General features: G+C 44.6%; 1 protein-coding gene across 3 annotated transcripts in view; it reads right to left on the bottom strand.

The window, feature by feature from the left end:
• The window catches only part of CAPZB (capping actin protein of muscle Z-line subunit beta), a 1,142,657-nt gene that overhangs the window by 315,552 nt on the left and 802,614 nt on the right, over positions 1-24,491 (bottom strand). For all 3 annotated transcript variants that reach the window (XM_044061787.1, XM_044061788.1, XM_044061789.1), the window contains exon 7: positions 6,986-7,051. In XM_044061787.1, the coding sequence (XP_043917722.1) occupies positions 6,986-7,051 (66 nt within the window). The remainder of the gene's footprint in view (positions 1-6,985; positions 7,052-24,491) is intronic.

Here is a 24,491-nt window from a genome sequence, read left to right on the forward strand (position 1 = left end):
AAATAATGCCAGCTTTCCTCCTAAGGGGGCTGCCATTGGAGACCTGGTTGGCATGCAAAGGGGAAAGTCATTGGGTTTGCTTTCTGAAAGATTGCGAGTTGTCCTCACCACCTCTGTGTAGGAGCTTGCCACTGTCTGCCTCTAAACGATCCTTGGGATTGTCCTCTGCCCCTCGGGCGCCTGTATCTGCCTCTTTGGGGTCTGTCTGTGGCAGGAAAGGACCAGGTTTTTGGAAGGTCGATTTCTACTAAAACGTGGGGGTTGAACCTGTAGAAATTCTTTCACAGTTTGCATTGATTTAGCCTTTTCCTCCATTTTCCTTAATACCTCCTCAGCATTAGCACCAAATAGTACATCCTTTTGAAGAGGGACGTCTAGTAATTTAGCTTTGACATGATCAGACAAGGCTTGTTCCTTGAGCCAGGCATGCCTACGTATGACTGATCCTGTAACAGCAGCTCTACATGAGGCCTCTAGAGCATCGGAACCACATTGTAAGGTATGCTTACCCACTTGTTCTGCACTATGCATCAAATCCTGCAACTCCTTCAAGTCTGGTTGTTCAGGTTGTGACATTTTACTTTTCAATTGTGATAACAAAAACTGTTGGTATTTTAGCATATGAAACTGACAGTTTAAAGCCCTCATGGATAAGGTAGCCGAGGTATATACCTTTTTTCCCCACCTTTCTAAGGATCTGGAATCTCTCTCGGAAGGCAATGGATTTTTAGCAATGGAAGCCTTAACTCCCTTGGGGCCCTGTGAGATGGTTTCTGGGTCAGCAGCATGGCTTTTGTATAGAAATTGGTGTGAGTCAGGAACCCTGTAGTACCTGTCAGGCTTAACTGGAGCTGGAGGTAGAGAGTCCGGGTTAAGGCAGGCCTCCGAGTAAACATCAACTAGGATGTCCAAGACAGGAGGTATAGCCAGAGGCCTGTGCTGAGGTAGCAAGAGAAATTCCCTGAGCCTTTTCTTGGAATCTGAATAATCCTGGCCTTCCCAGTGGAAGTGTTCCCTTAAGGTATGCAAAGTTTCCCCAAATGAGTAATCCTCAGGGGGGGATACAGAAGGGATGGACTCCTCCGCATCAGAGTCTTCAAAAGCGGAATAAGAATGTTCCTGATCATCAGAGTGCTCTGAAATAATGGAGCCCTGATCAGAGGAGGGGGAATCTTTCTCCACTCTGGGCCTTTTGTCCGGTGGGGGCTGAGAAACTCTGATAAGAGTAATTAAATCCTCAGCCATTTTAAGCATCTGTTTCTTAGGCATGGGGCCTGGAGATGGGCCCTGTGTAGCTGGTCTCTTAGAGTGCATGGTTGCTTTAGACTTTGTGAAAGCCTTGATGGAGAAAGAAGAGGAAGGTCTGAAGACACCTTGAGTGGAGGTGGACCTGTCCACATTCTGAGTTTCAACGCCACGAGTGGCTTCGGTATCTGTAGTCGGGGTGTGGGCCGAGGAGCCTGCGACCTCGGGCACAGGAGACACCATCAAAGAAGTGTCGTCGGTAGTCAGGGGCTGCGTAGGCGCCTTGCTGAGAACCGGACCACGTGTAGTCGGCCTTGGCATGGTGTCAGTAGAGGCCGCGGACCTCGTGTATCGGTCCTTGTCTTTGCGTTTTTTTAGACAAAACCGGAGTCGGAGTATCCGACGACATAGTATAATTAAATGCTTTCCCAAAATAATGCTGGGCGAACTCCGCCCGACGCTTAATAGTGCGTTTGTTGAATGTAGCACAAAAGCGACAGACCGAGACGTCGTGGTCTGGGCCTAAACAAGGTATACAGAGGGAATGGAAATCCTTATGCGGTATTTGCTTCCCACAAGAAATACAATTATTAACTTTGTCGGACATCCGTCTGAGGCAAGAAAAGTTTCCCCAACGGGGTACTTAGCTTTTAAGAAGACTTCGGTTTCTGAATTTTCGTAATCTCAGGAGCTGGCCGACCGGCACTTGCGAACTGCTTCTGCTTCGGGCAACGCGCGGCAAGAAAGACTGAAGAAAATGGCGTCGGCTGGTTCCTTTATACCCCTGTCACACTGACGTCAGGGAAGAAGCGACGACAACCGACGCCGGACCTAGACTTTGGAATTCGGCCGACCGAGGACCCGCCTGACGGCAGGAGAACCCATCTGTTATGACTGCAGCTGTATGCACGATGAACATCTCCACACCCTTCAAGCCATCTTCACTCTGGAGAATGTAGACATCTGTGCTGTGACTGACACTTGGTTTAAAGCTGCAGAAAGTACTTTGGCAGTGTGAGGCTACAGTGCCTTCCCACATATTTGGAAAGTTGGAAGTGTCTCTATGTATGTTAGTAACAAACACATCTCCAGTTTGGTTAAATAGGATGATACCATGGAGCCCACCCACATGCAAATCACCATACTTAAAGTTCCTCACCATATCATGGCTAGCTACAGGTAACCATCTATGCCTAGAGTCTCATGACTCTTACCTAAACCTACTAGAGGTGCTCACCATCCAATCAAACACCCTATTCATGAGTGATATTAACTACCCCTCTACAGACCGGTAAACATACACTGCATCAAACTCACAGGCATAATGCTTCTTGGATTTTATTAACACAAACCCCCTGGAACAGACAGTGCATGCTCCAACCAGCGGATCAAATACACTTTATCTGATCTGGTATGCAACATGGGAGTGTGTTGCCACCCCCATGTCACGTCCTCACTAGTGAGGTTGGATCACAAAGCTGTCTCACGAAGTAAAAATTCACTAGGAAAATCAAGCTAAAACAGTAACAGTTAAGAACTATTCAAAGGCAAACTACATCCTATTAAGTGACATTTTGTAAAAATTCAAGGCTCCCCTAACCCTGAGACAACAGCTACTTATGTAAAATTATTCAGAGTCCCAATACAAACATGTGAATATCTGCATAGAGGCTGCTGTACCTAATAAAAATAAACACCAAAAAAAAAACCCAACTGGTGGGATCCTCCCCTAAATAGGATAAATAATAAAACTCATGGCCAAAATCAGGAAAAGCAACTTCCTTAAAGACAAGTGCTCTCTTGTACAACTACACAAGAAACTAAGAGGTCTAAGTCAAGCAAGGCCAACTACAAGGTCAGGACAGCCTCGCAGGCTAAGGACAATCACAAGTCCTTCTTCAGCTATAAGGTAACACAGCAGTGTGCTGAACTGATGGTGAATGGTACCACCTTCACCGATCTGGATGACATAGCAAATGTACTGCCTGATAAACTTGGTTAAAACTTCACTGTCGACTTCACCCCCCAGGTCCACCAGGTGAAAGATCCTCCAACATACTTCCCCCAGCTATCAGCAGGGATCAAGTGCTGTCAAGCACAAACTAATGCCAAGAACACGGTCTCCGTGGGTCCTGACATCCCCGGTTGCCTCTTGAACAGTCAAACATGACCTATCAGGACCACTTAAGGCACTCTTCAACTACAGCCTTGAAACAGACCATGTTCCAAGTGAATGAAAGACCACAATAGAGGACCATCAACTGACCCAGGGAACAATAGACCCAACAGTCTAAGAAGCCTAATGTGCAAAACAATGGCCTGAATTATCATGGAAATTATAAACAAGGACACTAGCAACCTACAGACATTGGACCCATCCCAATTTCGCTTTAAGTAAAGATTATGCCTACTTAACCTGACAGACTTCTTTGACAGGGTCACCATGGCAATGGACTAGGGTAAAACAGTGCATACTGTGCATCTTAACCTGGTTAAAGCATTCAGTACAATACCCCACTCGGGCACCGTTGACAAGCTCTCTGAGCTAGGTGCAAATCCTTACATAACTCACTGGAATTGCTGGCTTCCTCAGAGGCAAGAACCAAGAAGTCAATATCGGTGAGACCACCTCCACCAGGAGGCCAGTCACAAGTGTGCTGGGCCTGCTTCTGTTTGGCATCTACTTCTCAAAAATTAAGGCTAACATTCAAGACCTCTGGCTCACCAAGTTCGCAGATAACTATAAATTGGAAACTATTAAGGTTTCCCCCCAACATCTTGCAAGTGGGTTTAACACAGAAAAATGACTGGTGCCAAAAATCACAGTCCACAACTCAATGTTAAAAAAAGCATTATAATGCCATCTGGGAAACTGTCAATCCAAGTTAATTACCCCATGAATAAAATGCCCCTAAGAGTCGATCCACTAGTAAGGAATCTTGAAACATATACAGACAGCAATCTGGCCACTGAAAAACACATAGTTAAGACAAGAAAATCATTCTATGTTGCCCAACTTATACGTAAGGGTATGGCATCCAAGTCCAAGGAAGTTGTAGTACTACTCTATACTCAGCCCTTATTAGACCTATTATTGAATACAGTGCTCCCTTTAGCACATATATAATGAAACACTTTCCAGCAACTGGAATGTCCACAAAGGCTTCTCACCAGGAAAATTCAGGACATGAATATACTTGTTCTACACTGATCACCTAAAGGCTCTGTATTCAGTCTCCTACAAGCTAACAAGAAGGGATCTTTGTCTGGCTTACAGGGCTTCCTCAGACTAGCCCTGATGGATCTGTTGCACATGTGAAAAACAAACAAAACCAGAAACACTAGATCCAGGGATCTGAACTTCATTTGTCACAAAAAGAACATGCTGAAGAGAGAGGTGTGTCCCAAGGGATCCCCACACTATGGGATAGGCTCCCCATCCATGTAAAACAGAGTTCATCCCTGACCCTCTTCAAACAAAACCTTGACAATTGGATAGGAAATCATGACTATCTCCGGTCTGGCTCTCATGTCCATTATGGACAGAGACTGCCAATAAGATTATCCTAAAACCCCACTACAAATCCTTAGTTACCTCACTACTACCTCCCCCCACCCGTATAGACATCCATGATACCCTGGATCCATATGGATTGGGGTACGCACCTCGGCTTGTAACAAACTATGAACCCATGAGACTCTAGCTCCCCTACAACTCTTAACAGAACAAAGTCCAGTATCTCAAAATAAATGCATCAATGGAAACACCCATTTTTAATTTAAGTTCAGAGCTAAGAAATGTCTTGAGTGCAAACAAGACTCAAAACAATTAAAAAATGGCTTGATGTGTAATTTTATTATTGTAGCTATAACACTTAAGAAGCAAAGCAAAGTTAAGGCATTGGTTTCCCTTCTGGAACTGAAAAACTCGGTACATATATATGCCGGCAGCATAACCACATTTTACACTCCATCTGAGCAATAACAGGCTAAAGGACTTGGTAGTGCATTTCAGATACCCAAGGTATGGAATACTGCACGAAGTGCTACAGAGTTACCACAGAAATCACTTGCCAATGCTGTTAAGTAAAATCAAATTGTGTAAGTATCACTCCAAATTCTAACAGCTGAAACAACTAGCAACAACTTTACAAAATGGTAAAAAATGAACTATTTTACTGTCCACCAAATGGTATGTCAAGCTGGTGTACAACAGACAGACACACACAGACAGACAGGCACACAGACAGACAGGCACACACAGACAGACAAGTGGTTTTCTATATGCAGAACTGTCAGTTGAGTGTGGAGGAATCAAAAGACTATGGCTATTAAATTTTGAAGCTCTTCATCCTCTAGCTACATGGGACAGATCACACTCTCCCTTATTTAAAAAGCTTAGCTGTTCTGAACATGGACTTCAACAGTACCTGAAAGGAGGTTTGTCTGCACAAGACTTAATATAAGGGGCAGATACATCCAGCTTTCATTCCATGTAGTAAACTTTTTGAAAAATGTAATACTTAAGCAATAATCCAGGAATGGGTGTGGGTATCACAAGACTAATCCACTGTTGGTGTGGTTTAACCATGAGGGCAAATAATTCATGGTTAGCTTTGTTTAATCATGAGGGTTCATGATTAAACCACAACAACAGTGCTTTAATCCTGTGACACCAACATCCAGTGGGTTACTGTTACTACACAATGACATTACTTTAGAAAAATTGCTTACTTTTCTTAAATAATGTGTATAATGGCGCTGTAGTGTTCGTCTGCATTCTTCTGTGTTAACTGATGTACTGCGCTTTCATATTGGAGTTATGTTCCCATGCTTGCAAGTACACCAGCGATGTTCAGGAAAAGCAACAGCTTTTCTCCATTGGTGCCCCCCCCCCCCCCGTTTGGGCTCTTAATGCAAAAACCTAGACAAATCCCAACGTAATGGGGGACAAAGGTCCAAAAATAGGGACAGACTTTATTGCTCTTATAAACTTAGAAAGTTACTGCAATAGGAGGTTTTGTGTTGAAGTGCATTTTTTCTGAAGGATATAAAGCATACTCCTCAATTGTCAGTCATTACTGAATTACTTCAATCAGCAGTGGCTTGTCAGAAAACATTTTTTAGGAGGAAAAGACCAAACTGATGAGGCAAAAATTTGGACATCCTGTGAAAATCCAGACAGCTGAGAGGTACAAAGAGTCTGCCAAGACTTTAGGTTGGATAGCACAGAAATGCAAGGAAAATCAGGTATGTTTCGTGTTTTAGTTTTGCAGAATGTACCTGACTTTTCTTGGATTTTGTGGTATCATCTAACGATATACAAATAGAAAAGTCTGGCCGCTCAATGATAAGTTTAGCAGACGGACTTTTTTTTGTACTGGTACAGGCTCAATTTACAATGGGCATGCTGGTTGGGCTGTCCAGTCAGTAAGCACGTTTCTGAATGACAATGAGCAATTACTGTACAATAAGACAGTTCAGTTATAAGGAAACATGAAAGAACAACTTTCTCCATCATAACAGCCTGAACTAAAAACAACCATTGTATCTATCAGGAGAAATCAGTAATCTGTAGAATTACAATCTATGATACGTTTTTTCTCAATGGAGAAGGGAGGTGCTAATGAAGCAGAAGCTAAGGACTAGGAAGCAACACTTGTTAAACAGCCAGTGCAAGTTGGTGTTTTCATATATAGGGCACTGTGCACTGGAAGGATGATAGCATTGTTTCACCTACCTCTACAAGCCGTCCAATATTTGCTATGTGTGGGGATGAGTCGCTTACAGTCTCATCTTTTTCCATCTGTGAAAACAAAATGAACACTGGCTTAGGATGTGAACTAAGACTAAACTGCACCTCTGCAAGCAAAGACAAGGAATTAGAAAAAAAACACCACTTAATAGTCCACATGGTTTCAACTGAAAAAAAGAAAAAAAAAAAACATTGTCTGTGCCCACAGCCAGGCCTTCTAAACACATACTTCATAATAGTGGAACAGACTTAGAATTATCCAGTTTCTACATATAATGCACTGAATGAGGAAATTTGAGCAAATATGTATATTAACCTGACTTACCTACTGTGCATGTGTGCTTGAATTTCTATACACATTTATATGGAAAATATGGAAATGCAACACAAAATTTAACCTTGCATACATATATCACACACACACACACACACACACACACACACACACACACACACACACACACCCATATATGAACAAACCACACTGTAGCTGAATTCCTAACTTTACTGAGGCCCACTGCACCTGCCAACTGGATAACTTCTTTCTTTTATTTATTATTTTTTTATTTACGTTTACCGGGAAATTCCGACTGGACGCAGGTTCTTTTTCAGCAGATGCCCGAGGAGAAAAGCTCCACATCATGTACATGATAAATAGAGATAAAAAGTTGCAGCAATAGTAAACATTACAGGTTGTTGGCTGTAGTACAATAACAAAATATTGATGATCAACAGTATATACAGTAAATGTTGCAAGTTAAGATAGTTTCTTGTCATTTATAACATTAGTAACAAAGTTGTCAGACAAGATGTTAATGCAAAGACAACTAACTAATTCTGACTGTGGTTAGTAGTGGCGGTAGTACAGTTGGGTTAAGAGTCTAGGTGTGGGGGGGTGGGATAAGGGTGAGGGTGTTGGTCTGGATTAGAACAAGGACAAAGCTAGTGCAAATTTAAGTAGAATTTCAGTGCAGTCTTGAAAAGGCTGCTGGAAAGTGGAAGTTATAGAGGGTGGAAGATTGTTCCAAAGTTTAGATATGGTACATGAAAATATGGTTTCTCCTGCTGAGTTTTTGGGTTTGATAACAGTGAGTTGATTTTTGTTGCTTGACCTAAGTGGCCTAGTGGAGTGATAGGGTTGGAGAAGGGTTTGAAGGGAAGGGATGTTAAGGGGGTGGTTAATAAGTTTATGAGTGAGGGTGAGTTGATTAATGTGAAGGAGTTGTGGGAGTTCTAGCCAGTTTAGTTCTTTAAGGGGGATACAATGATGGCTGCGGTAGGAGGTTCCAGTGGAAAATTTAGCAATTTTGTTGTAACAAGCATCCAGCTTGTGTAGGGCTGTCTAAGTTAGTAAGTATGGGGGATGCACAGAGTAGGGTGGAGATTAGCTGGGAATTGGCTATGGAGATTCTAGCCGCCTCACTTACATCTCAGATAGAAAGGAACAAGTTTGACACTTGGAAGATCAAGGGAGAATTCACTGACCAAGAATGTGCCTAGGTCTCCAGTGACAATATCTACTATAAACTACACTCCCTTATGTAGTAGGTGCAGGGATGCTCTTGTTTCCCCACCCCATAATGTGCAGTAATGCATTTCTTTACCATTAGCTATAGGCCATGGTCCTAACATCATAAAACTGATAGTTACACCCTTCTGAGGGGGTATGGGCATTTTCTGGGGACCTGGTAACAGTTCTGAGTTTGTCATCATCAAACTTAGTCAACTAGAGGCCCTTGACATCAGTTATGACACAAATGAAGCAGATATTTATGAGTAATGGGGATGCCACTGGTACAAAAGCCTTCAAAAGGAAACTGTCACCAAACCTGACTGAGTGGGTTCTGTCTGTAAACTAATGAGTTATTCAGTGAATTATGTAGAAGTCGAGATTCAACTGGGTAAGTTTTTTTATAACCCCAGTGTGTGGAATTATAATGAAGGCCTTGGTCAGATCCAGGTAGGCAGTGCGTACAGACCTGCCTTCATCCAGCATCTGTGTAACCTTCTCAAAGGCTACATGTTGTGAAGCCTGCCTTTCACAAACCAAGAATGGCTTGAATCAAGGGTTTACAAGCTATCAATATCACCATCAGTACTTCATGATTATATGCTCTAACTTACAAATGGTATTGATGACACAAACTGGTTTGCAGTTCCTAGACATAGCAGTAGGGCCTTTGTGAAGGGGTACCACAGCAGTTCCCCAGGCTTTAGTTCATACCTAGTGCAGAGGGTAAGTCAGCACAACTTTGTAGGAGTCATTGCTTCATCCCAACAAGGAAATAACATGATATGTTGTCTGGACCCAAACTAACGAAAGTTATGTACTTAGCATAGTGACAGAGCTGTGTTGTCACATTTTCATCTGGTTCAGCATGTGGGTCATCAGATCTGACCTCCGTGCCTTATACCAGAATATTGGATCTGAGAGATCGGAGTCCTCCCCTACCCACATTTCCCTTCTCCTAGGTGATTTACCTCAGATCAAGTTTTCTGAATAATTCTATAAGGTCTCGAATAAAAAAGAGAAGTCTACATAGTTGTCCACTATGGAATGAGAAGTGGAACAGGAAGCAGTCAGGGTGCTGTGATGGTCTAATCAAACCTCAGCAGATGCAAAATGAAAATCTGGAAAGGGGAAGGATGGAGGGATGTTGAACTGGACAAAAATAGGACAACACAGATCTATCATTATGGTAAGTACGTAACTTTTGTATCCAATATCTTTTTTGTCCAATTCAACATGTAGGACATATTCCCAAGTTGCCTAAAAAGGGCCTGGATAGACTCAAGGAAGGGCATTCTTGAGAACGGTAGAGCCAAAAGATGTGTGAGCTCTAGACTGCACATCCAATTTGTAATGAGAGACAAAGGTGTGAGCTGTTGACCAAGTTGCTGCACAGATGTCACTGACAGGAACTCTTTGCAAGTGCTGCTGAAGTGGCTGCCACTCTGCTGGAGTGAGCCTTAGGCTTAGAATGTCAAGACAACCCTTTGTCTTATAAACAAAGGAAATGCAATCTGCCAGCTATCTAGAAAGTGTGATGTTTGAAGCATGCTGTCTTAAGTTTTGTCTTGGAAAAGGAGACAATGAGCTGGGTCTGATTTTCTAAAGTCTTTTGTATGATGCAAAGAAAAATCTGAACTGCTTATGGACATCTAAGGTATGGAAGAGGGTGTATTTGCCCTTGGCAGCAAAGTATGGGAAGAATACAGGCAAATCAATTTGTTGATTTGAATTTGTTTCTGATGCCACCCTTGGAAGGAAAGATCTGTTCTCTGTGGAATTCTACCTTTGGAGAAAATAAGGAAGGATGGCTTGTGCCTGCAGTTCCAAAACTCATCTTGCTGAAATGATGGTAATAAAAAAAAAATGGTTTTCCAAGAGAAAAATTTTAAAGCTGCTAATGCTGCAATGCTGCAGGTTCAAAGGGTTTGTGTGTCAATAACTGTAGCAAGACTAACATTCCACTGTGGAACTAGATCTCAAACAGACTATCTCAGTAAGAAAGGTCCCTTAAGGAAAGCTCTGGTCACCTAAGTAATGCAACAGAGAAATCATTATGTCTGAAGTGAAAATTTGAGATAGCAGCCATCTGGACATTTACAGTACAGTAAATGGAACATCACAGAAAAAGTTCAGAAAGAAAATCCAACTGTTGGGAAGAGGGGATGAGAAAGGGTTTAAACCCTTTGATGACAGCCTAATACAAAATCTTTTCAATCTGGTTTTCTAAGTCTTTTTGGTCAATTCCTTCTGAGAAGAGATTATGTGGACTACTGGTGAAGAAAGCCTAGCATTTCTGGCTATCGCTAAAATTGGAGAAACTATGCAGTTAGTTTCAGGGACTGACTCAGTAGAGGTACCCCGGATGAGTGACAGAGTACATCCGGAATGGGATCCAGTACCCATGGTGAGTGTAGCAGATGAGGCCAAAGAAAGAGGAACCATACCTGCTAAGGCCAAAAGGGAGCAAAGAGGATTACCCAGATCTTGCACCTCATGGCTTTCTGAATGAACTTCGTGAGAAATGGCATTGGTGGAAAGGCGCAAGAGAGACCTGGGGCCAAAAGTGGACTACAGCATCTCTCAGTGACTGTTTCTGTAAAAGGATAACAACAAAGTAACTGCTGCATTTGTAGTTGAGGTAGGAAGCAAAGAGGTCACAACAAGCTTGGCTCCTGTGGATAAAGATCTCTGTTGCCACTGTCTGAGACACCACTCATGAGGTAATAGGATAGTCCTGCTCAACCTGTTCACTAGTATATTGGACATCCCAGGAATGTGTACTGCTACTAGAAAGCATTGTGAAGACACTGCCCACTGCCAGACTCACATGGCCTCAGGCAAAGTGGGTACGAACATGTTCCACCTTGCTTATTGATGTACCAGACCAATGACGTTGTCTATACGAATGGAAATTACATCCATGGGTAGGAGGTCCTGAAAAGCCTGCAAAGCTAGGAATGCTCTCATCTCCAAGACACTGATGTGAAGACTGGCCTCCACTGATGACTACATCCCTTCAACTGTTTTCCATTCAAAATGCTGTCTCCCCACCTTATAAGGGAGACATCAGTGGTGACTGTAGCCCTTGGGGAAGGTGGGCAAAAGGGTCTGTCCTGTACCACTGACAGAGATATGATCCACCAACTTATGGGATTCCTGCATATTTGATTAAATCGCATTGTGGTGTAAGGGGCGCACGTTTTTTGTGACCACTGTACTGTCTGTGTCAACAGTAGAACTCTCATGTGGTATCTTATGGCATCAGAGTAAAAATAGATGCAGTCAACCGTAAAAGACTGAGGATGAGTCTTTCCAGTGGACATGGATGTTGCATCACTTGACAGGCTACAAACCTTAATGACTGAACTCTTGCAAGGGTGAGTTTTGCAAGTTGTTTGACTGTGTCTATGTGGCATCCTATAAATTCTATGTTCTGCGTGGGAGGCAGTTTGCTCTTCTTGTGATTGACTGATATTCCCAATTGGTTTGCAAGAGTGAGGAGGAATTTTTGATGTTGTAGTAGTAGATCCTTGGAGGTAGCAGATAGGAGCCAATCATCTAAATATGGGAGGACTTGGATCCCTTGCAATTGAAGATGAGCTGCTGCCACAATCTTGGTGAACGTCCGGGGGACTGTGATGAGACCGAATGGCAGTGCCATCAACTGGTACTGATTGCCTCAGAGCTGGAAAAGGACAAATCTCTTAGAGTGCCTCTGGATCCTGAGGTGATAGCAGGTGTTCTGGAGAATCACAGAGCATATCCAATCATCCTTCCTCAATAGAGATAGAACAGACTGCACAGTGGCAATCCAGGACTTTGTCTGTTTGACGTATTGATTTAGGTTGCAGGCATCCAAATATTGGTCTGAGGTTCCCTATGACTTTGGAACTAACAAGAACTTGGAATAGACTCTGGCTTTTAAATGGGCTGGGGGGACGGTCTGGATGACTCCTGGTGAGCAACTTTAAAACTTCTGCTGCTGAAGACTACAACTGATTGGGTGGTTATTGGGAATCTCTGGCCTTTTCTTTTGGAGGGACAAAAAGGGTATGGTACAGTCTTAGGTAATTATCCTTAGAACTCATGAATCTGATGTTACGGTTTGCCAGGCTAAAGGGTGTAAAGCTAAGCATCCCCAGACTGCTTCCAGAGTGCAGGAGTTGGGCCCCCATTCAGGGACACTGATAAGGTTTCGCAGTGAAGGGCCCACAGAAACCTTGGTTCTGTGGTCTGCTTCTCCTTCTCAGTCAGCGTCTGTTTGAATTTCATCTGCCTCAGGGAGGTCTATCTCCAAGAGTGTCTTTGTGAAAACCTTGGGATTTTTTGAACCACATTTTTTCTACCTCCTCTGATTTCTGGAAAAGGATCTTTGAGGAATAGTAAAATGGATACCCACAGCAGACAACGTATTTCTCTCCTATTCACTCTTTGTAAACATTTTTTTTTACCTTTGGTCTAAACAGGATGGAACCATTGTAGAGGAGCATTGATAAAGTATGTCTTAAAAGCTTTCTGTGAAAATGCATAGCTGCATCCAGGGATGAAGACCAGTGCTTTCCATCTTTCAGGGCATCCAAGATTTTGTCAGGTTTTTTTTTTCAGAATGGGCTCTGCCATATCAGGTTCCTTCTAAGCCTTCTGAACGACAAGATCTATTAAGGCATTAGGAAGTGGGACTACCCAGGAAATCTATGGGCCAGACCCAAAAGCTTCAATCAACATGGACTCATCAGAAGACGGAGTTTCTATGGACATCCCCACTTCATCAATTCCAGATTTTCCCCAAAGGAGACATCCATGTGTGTGTAATTTTGGGGAACCTTCTCAATCATCTAAATCCGTTGCATTCAGTGACAGATTTAGGACAGGAGTCTAAATGTTTCTGTCTGCATGCCCTTTTTTGTGGGACTTTTCAGGGGTTCTGATAGAGACAGAGAGTTGAACTGGAAGTGCGAACAAAGAGCTGCCATGAAGCAAATTGGGTCGCCCTGTCAAAAGAAGAAAAATAATTGTACGATCTATTGCGGCTTTAAGTAATTAATTGCACTGTTGCATTGCATCTGATAGCTCTAAGGCTGTTGCAGTTAGCTTGCCAAATCTTCTTACACTTGGGCTCCAAACCAGCAATTCTACAGTAAAAGTTTTTTCTGCACTCTTGTGACAGAAGTGTGCTGATGTGACCTGTGTTGAGGACTGCTGGTAGAAGGCTTATTGTGTGCTTTCCTGATTGGCAGTAGGCTTAAATCTTATTCTGCTTTGCTGCTATTTAGGCCTCATGTTTGCTTGGGCTTTGACATAATTACTGAAAGCTGCTCATTGTTTGATGATGTCACTTGAGTCTGCTGAGAATCTGCTTTCACGTGCAGCAATCCATTACTCAAAAGATGAAAAACAGAAGTGGTCTTACCATAACGTTCCATCTGTTTTGTTGATCTTCACTCATTCATTACTGATGGGTTATCGGTTCCATCCTTGGAACTGAGCCGGCCAATATCAAGCTCGTATCAGCCAAAAACTCTCGAGCCAAGGTCCTACACAGAATGCTCTGCTCCCTGTTACCTCAGACCGAGTTTGCTAGTTGATAGATAAAACTAGAGGCTACCTCTGGTTATAACAGACCTACAATAAAGGAGTACATGAGATCAACCAGGAACCTCCAAGATAGGGGATGGAGGGTGGGAAGTAATGAATGAACGAAGATCAACAACACAGATGGAATGTTATGGTAAGACAACTTCTTTAACTGATGTTGTTAATTTTCGTTCATTCCTTACTGACTGGACAGAGTTGTCAGCTACCTGTATCCCTGGGTGGCCCTCATGGAAGGACATTCCTGAGCACCATGGAGCTAAAGAAAACTCTACCTCTGGAGGCCAAGTCCAATGTGTAATGAAGAAAAAGGTATGAGGTTTGGCCCAAGTTGCACCTGAGCAAATATCACTGAGGGAATCCTTAGCATGGAAAGCTGCTGAAGTTGCCATAGATCTTGTAGAATGAGCTTTCACTCTGAGGCAAGATGAGATTTTTTTGTAGATAAAGATAATACAATTTCTCAACCATGAAACCAATGTAACTTTTGATATGGGATGACCTTGTCTAGGTCCAAAAAAAAAAAGCCAGAAACAATTGGTCTGATTTAAGGGTAGATTTTGTTCTATCCAGATAAAATCATATTTGCCTATGAACATCCAAGGAGTGCAGGGAATACTCTTCCCTTGTTAGAATGGTTAGGAAAGAACACTGGAAGGTCAATAGATTGGTTCACAGACCGCTCTGACACCACTTTTGGTAAAAAGGAAAATTAAGTTCTCAGTGATACCCTATCCTTATGGAAGATAAGGATAGGGAGGTTTGATGCATAAGGCTTGAAGTTCTGATAAACGTCTGGCCAATGTGACTGCAATCAGAAACAAAGTTTTCCGACAGAGATATTTAACATCACATGAAGATGCAGGTTCAAGGGGGGGGGGGGGCTATTAGGGGTTGCAGAACCATTGCCAAATCCCAAGGTTGTACCGGTTCTCTAAAGGGAGGTTTTAGGTGTATAACCCCTTTCAAGAAAGTTTTACAGAGTCTGTGTGACATAAGTGAAGAATCTTGAAAACCAATGTGGAAATTTGAGATGGCAGATAAATGCACACGAAGAGTAGAGGCAGACACACCAGAGTGGAAAAGATATGATGAGTAATTCAGTACCATCAAAACTAGGGCTGACAAGGGGTCTTAATTGTTTATTCACTGCCCAGAGAGAGAACCTTTTCCATTTGTTAAGTTAGATTAGTCTGGTGGATGATTTATGAGATTCAATAAGAATATTGCGCACAGGGGATATGAGATTTTCATGCCTGACAATTATTCGATGTGGAGAAACCATGCTGTCAGTTTCAGGGCTGTTAGATTGGGGTGAATCAGACCCTGCGGATGGGAGAGCAACGTTGGGGATGGGATGAGGATCCACGGTCGATCTAGGAGGTGAGGCCAAAGGAAGGGAACCAGACTTGTCAAGGCCAATATGGAGCAATGAGGATCACTTTGCTCTTCAACTGTTGTGCTTGCTTCAGAAGTTGGGAGAGGAGGATAAGCATAAAGTAGACCAAAGGGCCAAGCGTGGACTAGAGCATCCCTTCCTTGGTGACTGGTGACTGTCCTGGGGGGGGGGGGGATTAGGGCAAAGTAGTTGCTGCGCTTGTAGTTGGTTGGGCAGGCAAATAGGTTGCAGCAAGGCTGGCACCAGCAGTTGAAGATTTTTGCCACTATCATAGGATTGAAGGACCATTCGTGAGGTTGCAGAATGCACCTGCTCAATTTGTCCGCTATCACGTTAGAACTCCTAGGAATGTGCATTGCAATTAGAAAGTGGTTGGAAGCTATCACCCATTGCCATATTCTCAAAGCCTCTCGGCATAATGGATAAGATCTGGTGCCCCCTTGTTTGTTGATGTACCAGACCAGTGACATGTTGTCTGACTGGATTACAATAGTCCCTGATGGAAGGATGGAATGAAATGCTTGCAGCGCTAGTAGTACTGCCCTCAGTTCCAGGACATTGATATGCAAAAGGGCCTCTGTCTGACCAGATGCCTTGGACCGAGTTTCCCTGACATAGCCCAACCAACCCCATCAGGGAGCCGTCCGTGGTCACAGTGGCTATTGGTTGATGGGGGTTGAGGGGGCAAGACCATTGTTGGGGATTTTGAGACGTCCACCAGAGTAAATCTTACTTGCATCTCTGAGTTACACTAATCTGAAAAGACAAAGGATGTTGTAGAGGGTACCACTGAGTGAGAAGTAGCCTCCTATGGAACCTGGCTAGAGGAACAATGGTGATCGAGGCTGCCATTGACCAAGAGTTGGAGTATAGATCGAGCGGAAGATTTGTGGTGATAGAGCAGTGGCTGAACCTGTTGTCTTATTCTCTGAAGCCTGCTGTCCGGAAGGGATGCTGTGCAATTTCTCGTGCCCAACAGTACCCCTACAAATTCCAAAGACTGAGTTGGTGTCATGTTGGAGTTCTCCAAGTTTATAGTGATTCCCACGCTTTGAACTGTTAGGAGGGAGTAGTGCAGGGCTTTTTCCAGTAGACACTTGGTGGGGGTGGTGAGGAGCCAGTCGTCTAGACATAGAAATGCCTGGAATCCTTGAAGTCACAAGTGAGAGATAACCACTGCCATGCATTTGAATACTCTGGTGGCTGTAGAGAGAGCGAAGGGCAGAGCTCGAAACTGGTAGTGACTGGCTCCTATGCGGAAGCAGAGGTATCTTCTTGAGCGTTTGTCCATCTTTATGTGGTAATATGCATCTTGAAGTTCTACAGAGCACATCCAATCATCTTCTTCCAGAAGAGGAAGGATAGACTGAACCATGACCATCTGGAATTTCTCTGTTTTTACAAATTTGTTCAGTATGCCAAGATCCAGAATTTGTCTCCAGTCCCCTGTCTTTTTTGGCACTAAAAAGAACCTTGAGTAAAAACCGTATCCTATCTGGTCTGGGGGGACCATCTGGATGACTCTTTTTGTAGCAGTTTTTGGATTTTGTGTGCTGCTGCCTCCCTTTGACTGAGTGGAACATCTGGCAATACTCTGGATGAGATTGGATAAAGATGGAAGGGGATGCAATAGCCTCTGGATATTATCCATTGTACTCAAGTATCGGTGGTTATATTTTGCCAGGCAGCTGGGTATAAGGAAAAACGACCCCCGACCGCTTCCAGAGATGAGCAGTCGGGCAACGCTTCAGGAGCCCTGGTAGGGTTGGCCATAGAAGTAATCTCTGGAACCGCGGTTTTGCGGACCTCCTCTGCCCCAAAAGGGGCATCTTCCATTGGAGTTTCCCCCTCTGCCTCTAGGTGAGAACTCGACACATGCATCCCGGAAAGAGCCCTGTGATTTCCTGTGCCACATCTTCCCGCTCCTTTGATTCCTGGAGTAGAATCGATGAGGAGTGGAGTGTCTGACACCAATGGCAGACAGGGTCTTGCCATCTTGCTCGCACCTTACCAGCGTATCTTTCACTTTAGGGCCAAACAAAGAAGCGGCCTCAATGGGGGCGTTCATGAAGGAAGCCTTAAAGGAAACCGCAAAGGTGCATCCAGGCATGTCATCTGGTGACTATACCCATGCCTGCCGCTCTAGCCACCCCTTCAGTTGCGTGAGAAATAAGATGCATGGAAGAGTTGAAAATGGACTCTAGGGTGGCTATCTGAGAAGCCACGTTGTCACGCACCTCATCAGAAACAGCTCCTACCAAGGTTTCAGAGAGCTGGTTAATAAGAACCCTCTGAAGCCTGGTACAATTGTGCCAAACAGTTCAAAGACCTTACTGCAGAGGTCGATGAAGCAAACACATGCTTCCCTAGTTGGTCAATCGCCCGGGACTCCTTATTGGGCGGATGGACAGCTTGGCTCTCTTCTGCCAAATCCTTCTTAGTTGCAGCCGCCACCACTATACCATCTACTGAAAGACCTCTTGACCAATGTGGGTGCTCAGCTGGGGGCGATATTTTACCCAATCTCCTTGGTATCGCTTCCAGGGTGTCAGGAGCCTTCCATGCTTGCTGAACGATGAGCTCATCGGCACCCGAGGTGACCCAGGAGGTAGGGAGCTGGACACGAAAGGCCTGCAGGAATACGGATTCCTCAGAGGAAGGATTAGAGGATTTCCAGTTACCCCTCTAAGGATCTTGAGGATGTCACTCAAAGGACACCTCATCAGAGGGTGACCGTGGGGACTCTTCCCAATCATCAAAATCCGTATCTTCAGTCAATGGACTCCTCAGTGGAGTCCATGTGCTTCCTCTTGCACAACGCTTTGCATGGTACTTCCTCAGTAGGAGGTTCTGGGGAAGACTGCAAAGATGGGGTTTCCTGAGGAGGAGAGACCGGAGGCCATTGTGCCTGGTGGTTGTGGCCTGTGACAGTTGCGGCACAGAGGGGGGGGGGAAAGGACTCCAACATGTGGGATTTGCCAGTGGAGGCAAGCGCCCTCTCCATGGCCTGGAAGATGGGAGCCTGGAACAGAGCACGACAACCTCGGAACTGGGGTCACACCCCACCCAGACGAGCCCATCCCCAGACCAGGGGTCTCAAGAGGACTGAGTCGGGAGAGAGACAGGATCCCTGGAGGGTGCCATAAAAAAACAATCTGCGTGGAACCAGGAATGCCCTCCCCCACAGTACAACCACTGGCCTGAGAAGTGCCCGATGCCTAGTGCACAGAGGGCCACAAGGACTACTCCGGTTCCAAAGTGAGATCAACTATTGGAGTCGGAGGAAGGAAAGCTGCTGTCGGAGTAATAGGCTTCGAAACGTGGGTAGAAGTTGCAGGAGTGTACGTTGGGGTTTGAGGAGATCTACATTCACCTGAAGGAGGGAACGTGGACTTAGACAGGTGAGAGAGACCTCTGGCCACAAACAATTGGTCAACAATTTGCAACACATCTTGTTCAGAGAGAGACTCTTGGTTGACCTCATGGAGAAAGCTGATGGCGATTCTCGCCTTTCTAGAAAAGGTCTGTATTGACGGCCAGCAAATGGATCCAATGAAGGGGAACACTTGGTCCTTGCTAATTCAATAGGTGCAGAGCCCAAAACCAAAGACGTCTGCACTGAAGAAAGCGGTGTGGAAGTAGTCTGCGAAAATGACATCAGCGCCATAGTAGTTGAAGGTGTCTGCACCGTAAAGGCAAAAGCTTGCCCCAATGGGTACGGTGCAGTCGAGGAAAGTGTCTGCACCGGTAAGGATGGTGCCGAGGCGGACTGCACCAAACATGTCAGTGCCAAAAATGTCTGTGCCGTGCAGTACAGAAAAGTCATACCCGGAGCCGAAGGGAATTGTACCAACAGTGTCGTAGGGTATTGTACCTGGATGGACGATGCCAGTAAGGGCTGTGACAGAAAGTACAGTTTTGTACTTACCATAAATGTAGATGTCCGATAGGAATGCATCTGCAGTCCTTACAAATGGGTTGTCCTGTCGTCAGGCAGCCCTTCGGTCGGCCGGATTCCAAAGTCTGGGTCTGGCCTCGGCTGGTGTCGCACTTCACCCGACGTCATAGCTGCAGTTATTCGGGTATAAAGGCATCAGCCAACGCCATTTTCCTCAGTGTTTCTTGCCCCAGATGCCAGGTGCCCTCTTGGAAGGCTAAATTTGGATAAATGCCAATGATTCCAAATAGTAGAGAGCAAACACAAAAAATAAGCATGTATGTACATATATACAAACAAATACACCATAATAGATCCCCCCAAGCTAGCTGAAGTCTGGCAAATACCCTAGGAGTACCTCAGTGGGGAAGGTGGGTGGGTAATCCTGACTGCAGATGCATTCCTATCGGACATCTACATTTATGGTAGGTACAAAACTGTACTATGTCCTTCAAGGATGCATCTGCAGTCCTTACAAATGGGTAGAATACCATAGCTAAACAAGGGGAGGAGGAAAGAGTAGAGATTATGGTGTAGCTAGGATCCCTTGCAAAACAGCAGTGGCAAAACCTGCTCGGGATCTAGAGTATAAAGGTAAATTGTAATGCTTGGCAAATGTATGCACGGAGGTCCAAGTAGCAGCCTCTATAATGTCCTTGGTAGTCACTCCTCGTAAGAAAGCTGTGGTAGTGGCTGTAGCCCTTGTGGAGTGAGGCCTGATGTTCTCTGGAGTTTTCTTTCCATGGTAGGAGTAACAAAATCTAATGCAATTTCCTATCCATTTGGAGATTGTCTGTTTTGAAATTGGTTTTCCTTCCTTTCCTGTGGCATATGTTACCAGAAGCTGGTCAGTTTTTCTATTGGACTTAGTCCTGTCTAGGTAGTAGCGTAACTGTCTGTGTACATCCAAGGTATGCAAAAGTCTTTCTCCCCTGTTCTGTGGGTTTGGGAAGAATGTAGGTAGGTGGATAGCCTGATTTAATGACACTCTGGATACCACCTTAGGCATAAATGTAGGATTTGTTCTCATGGACACTATCTTGATGGAAGATCAGGAAGGGTTGCACTGCCATTAATGCCTGTAGTTCAGAGACCCTTCTTGCTGAAGTTATTGCCAGCAGGAAAGCAGTCTTCCAGGATAAGTATTGTAATTCTGCTGTTGCTGCTGGCTCGAAAGGAGGAAGTGTCAATTTTTCTAGCACAAAGTTCAAGTCCCATGCTGGCAATGGTGGTTTCCTGGGAGGTTTTACATTTTAATTCCTCTCAGAAACTGTCTGAGCAGGGGATGAGAGAAGACAGGAGGATCCAAGCTGTATTGTGCTGAAATAGCTGATGCATGTATCTTGATGGAAGAATAGGACAGGCCTGTGTGGAAGAGCTCTGCCAAGTACTCCAGGATGTTGGCCATGTTTACCAGAGTCACATCTTCTCCCTTTGCAGTACTCCAAATGAGATATCTTTTCCATTTTGCTGCATAATTCTTTCTTGTTGAAGGTCTGCGAGCCTCCAGGATTATGTCTTTAACCCTTTGGGATAAATTTGGGTTAATTGCTGTTATGTAATGTTCCAGGCAGTTAGCTGCAGAGTTTTCAGGTTTGGATGCAGGATGCTGTAGTTGTTCTGTGTTAACAGTAATGGGATCAGGGGTAGTGTCCATATTTGTTCCCGAGACATGCTCCTCAGCAATGGGTACCAATGTTGTCTTGGCCAGTCTGGAGCTATCAGAATGATCCTTGGATGGTCCTCATTGATCTTCAGAAGCACCTTGTGCATCAAAGGAAGTGGTGGAAATGCGTATGCTGTCAGGTTTTTCCAACTGAAAGATAGGGAGTCCACCTTCCAAGCAAGTGGGTGGTACGTCCTTGTGCAGAATTTCTTTAGCTGGTGATTGAATGGGGATGCAAACAAGTCTATTTGTGGTAATCCCCATTCCCTTGTGATGGCTTTGAAGATGTCCTGATGAAGCATCCATTCGTGGGCATCTGTGGTTGTTCTGCTTAATATGTCTGCTAGAATGTTTTCTTTTCCCGGTACAAAAATTGTTTGTAACTGAATGTTGTAGCTCAGAGCCACATCCCATAGGTCCAGTGCCAGCCGGCATAGAGGATATGAATGGGTGCCTCCCTGTTTGTTGATGTACCACATAACTGTGGTGTTGTCTGTCCTTATCATCAACTGACCTTCTTGGAGAAATGGTCTGAATGTCTGGATTGCCAATTTTACTGCCAGCATTTCCTTTAGATTTATGTGTAGGCGCAGCTGGTCTTGAGTCCATAAGCCTTGTATGCACTTGCCCTGCATGTGTGCCCCTCAACCGAGGTCTGAGGCATCTGTCGTGATGGTTTGGCTTGGTTGGCTGTTGCAGAAGGGCAATCCTGTGTTTGATTGACAGGCCTGAGCCCACCATAGGAACTCTTGTTTCAGGCATGGGATTATTGGGATTTTGGTTTCTAGGCTGTGCTTGTGTTGGGACCACAAGTTCCTTAGGTACCACTGTAGCTTTCTCATATGCAGTCTGGCATGAGGGACCAGAATTATGCAGGATGCCATGAAGCCTAGAGCTTGCAGTACTTTTCTTGCAGTTAGGTGGTTCTGCTTTGTTAATGCCAAGAAATAGAGGTAGTTGCTCTTTCTTTTCTGCAGTTAGGAATGCCATTTGTTTTGATGTGTCCAGCTCTGCACCCAGAAAGGTTATTCTTTGGGATGGAATCAGCCTTGACTTTTTTATATTGACTGTATATCCCAAGGCTTGCAGCAGGTAAATGACTCTTTGTAAGTCTTCTGCTAGCTTGCTTTTGTTGTCCGCTTGTATCAGGCAGTCGTCCAGGTAGGGATAAATTTGGATTCCCTGAAGTCTGCAATGAGCAATTACTGATGCCAGGCATTTCGTGAACACTCTGGGCGCAGTAGATAAGCCAAAGGGCAATGCTGAAAATTGATAATGCTCTGATCCTGCAAGAAATCTGAGGTATCTTCTGCAAATTGGTCTTATGGGGACGTGCAGGTATGCCTCCTTGAGATCTAGAGTTACCAGCCAAGACTCCTTGCCCAGCATGGGAAGAAGCTGCTGTAGGGTCAGCATTTTGAATTTTGGAACAATAAGGAATGTGTTTAAAGCGGACAGGTCTAGAATGGGTCTCCATTTGTTTTCTTTTCTTGGTACCAGGAAGAGTCTGGAGTAAAATCCCTTTCCTTGCTCCATAGATGGTACCTTTTCCACAGCTCTCATTCTTAATAGCTGAGATATTTGTTTTAGAGCTTCTGTCCTCTGAGTAGGTGGTAGGTTTGGCATTCCTCTCTTCCCTGGTAGAGTATGGAAATGGAACCTGTAACCTTGGTCTATAGTTTGCAAAATCCATTTTTCCCTTGTGATGCAATGCCAGCTTTTTGAGAATAAGGTTAGTTTTCCGCCTAAGGGTGCTTCTAGTTGTTCCCTGGTAGGCGGTGCCACTGTCAAGTCATTGTGAGTTGTTGTAGTGGTGGTGGCTGCGTCCGTGCCTCGCTGGTTGTTACCTTGCCATTGGCGTTCCCTGTAGGCACCCCTTGATTGGTTTCTGCCTCTTGAATGCCTATTCCTGCCTCTCTGAGCCTTAGAGGAGTCCGGAAAGGACCAGTTCTTGGAGGGCCAGTTCCTGCTAAACCTTGGAGGTTGAACCTGTAAGAAATCTTTCACCGTTTGTACAGATTTTGCCTTCTCTTCCATCTTCTTTAGCACCTGCTGAGCAGGGGAACCAAATAAATTGACCTTGTCCATGGGTGCATCCAAAAGCTTTGATTTGACATGGTCTGGTAATGCCTGTTCTTTCAACCATGCATGTCTCCTGATAACTGTGCCAGTCATGGCTGATCTAAAGGAAGCCTCCAGTGCATCATAGCCACATTTTAAAGAATGGTTACTAACCTGCTGTATGTTATGTACCATTTCCTGAACATATTTTTTATCTAAAGATTCTTCAGAGGAAAGCTTTTTAGTTAACTGGTCAAGCATAAACTCTTGGTATTGAATCATATGAAATTGGCAGTTCAAAGCCCTAGCTGACAAGGTAGCAGAAGTGTAGACTTTTTTACCCCATCTTTCCAAGGACCTGGATTCCCTTTCAGAGGGGAGGGGGTTTTTAGTAGAAATAGCAGCTACAGCTTTAGGGCCCTGGGCGATGGTCTCTGGATCTGCAAAAGGAGCCTTGTATAAATGGTGATGAGTGTCCGGGACCCTGTAGAACCTATCGGGCTTAGCAGGAGCCGGAGGTAATGAATCAGGAGCAGTGCAAGCATCATTAAATGCATCATCTACAACAGAAAGAACTGGAGGTATAGCTAAAGGCCTATGTTGTGGCAAATGTAGAAAGGTTCTAAGCCTTTTGCTGGAGTCTGAGAAATCTTGGCCCTGCCACTGAAAATGTTCCCTCATAGCATGCAAGGTTTCCCCAAAGGAAAATTCCTCAGGTGGAGAGGCTGAAGGAATGGACTCTTCAGCATCAGAGTCTTCGTAAGGAGAATAAGAAGCCTCAGGAAGGTCTGTATGTTCTGATTCATCAGAGGAACCATCAGTGGATACTGGTTCAGGGGGCTCTGCTCTAGGTCTCTTTTCTGGAGGTGGGAGAGAGGCCCTGTCTGGATGAGGCTGGGATCCACGAATTAAAGAGATTAAATCCTCAGCCAAAGATAGCATATGAGAGCTAGTGCTGGGCCTGTGTGAGGAGGGTTTGGCAGGCACAGATTTTGAAGCTTTGGCTGCTTTAGCCCTGGCAAAGGCCTTAATAGACATGGCTGCAGGAGGCCTAGCAGCTCCACGTGCAGGGGTTGAAATATCCAGGGGAATTGTGTCTGATAATTCCTGAGAAACCGCAACAGAAGGCTGGATTTCAGAAGCAGATTCTACCAGGTTAGAGGAGACCTCGGTAGAAGGCATGGTTTTGGCTGGAGAAAGAACCGCTTGCTCGGTTTCGGCCGAAAACGAGGCACTCGCGATTTGCTTAATCGCGGTTTCGGCCGAGACCGCGGACCGCGAGTGTCTGTCCTTTTCTTTTCGTTTTTTGGAAATTTGCGTTGT

The sequence above is a fragment of the Protopterus annectens genome, chromosome 2.part0 (genome assembly GCF_019279795.1).
Source record: "Protopterus annectens isolate FY-2018-M chromosome 2.part0, PAN1.0, whole genome shotgun sequence".
Taxonomy (NCBI): Eukaryota; Metazoa; Chordata; order Ceratodontiformes; family Protopteridae; genus Protopterus; species Protopterus annectens.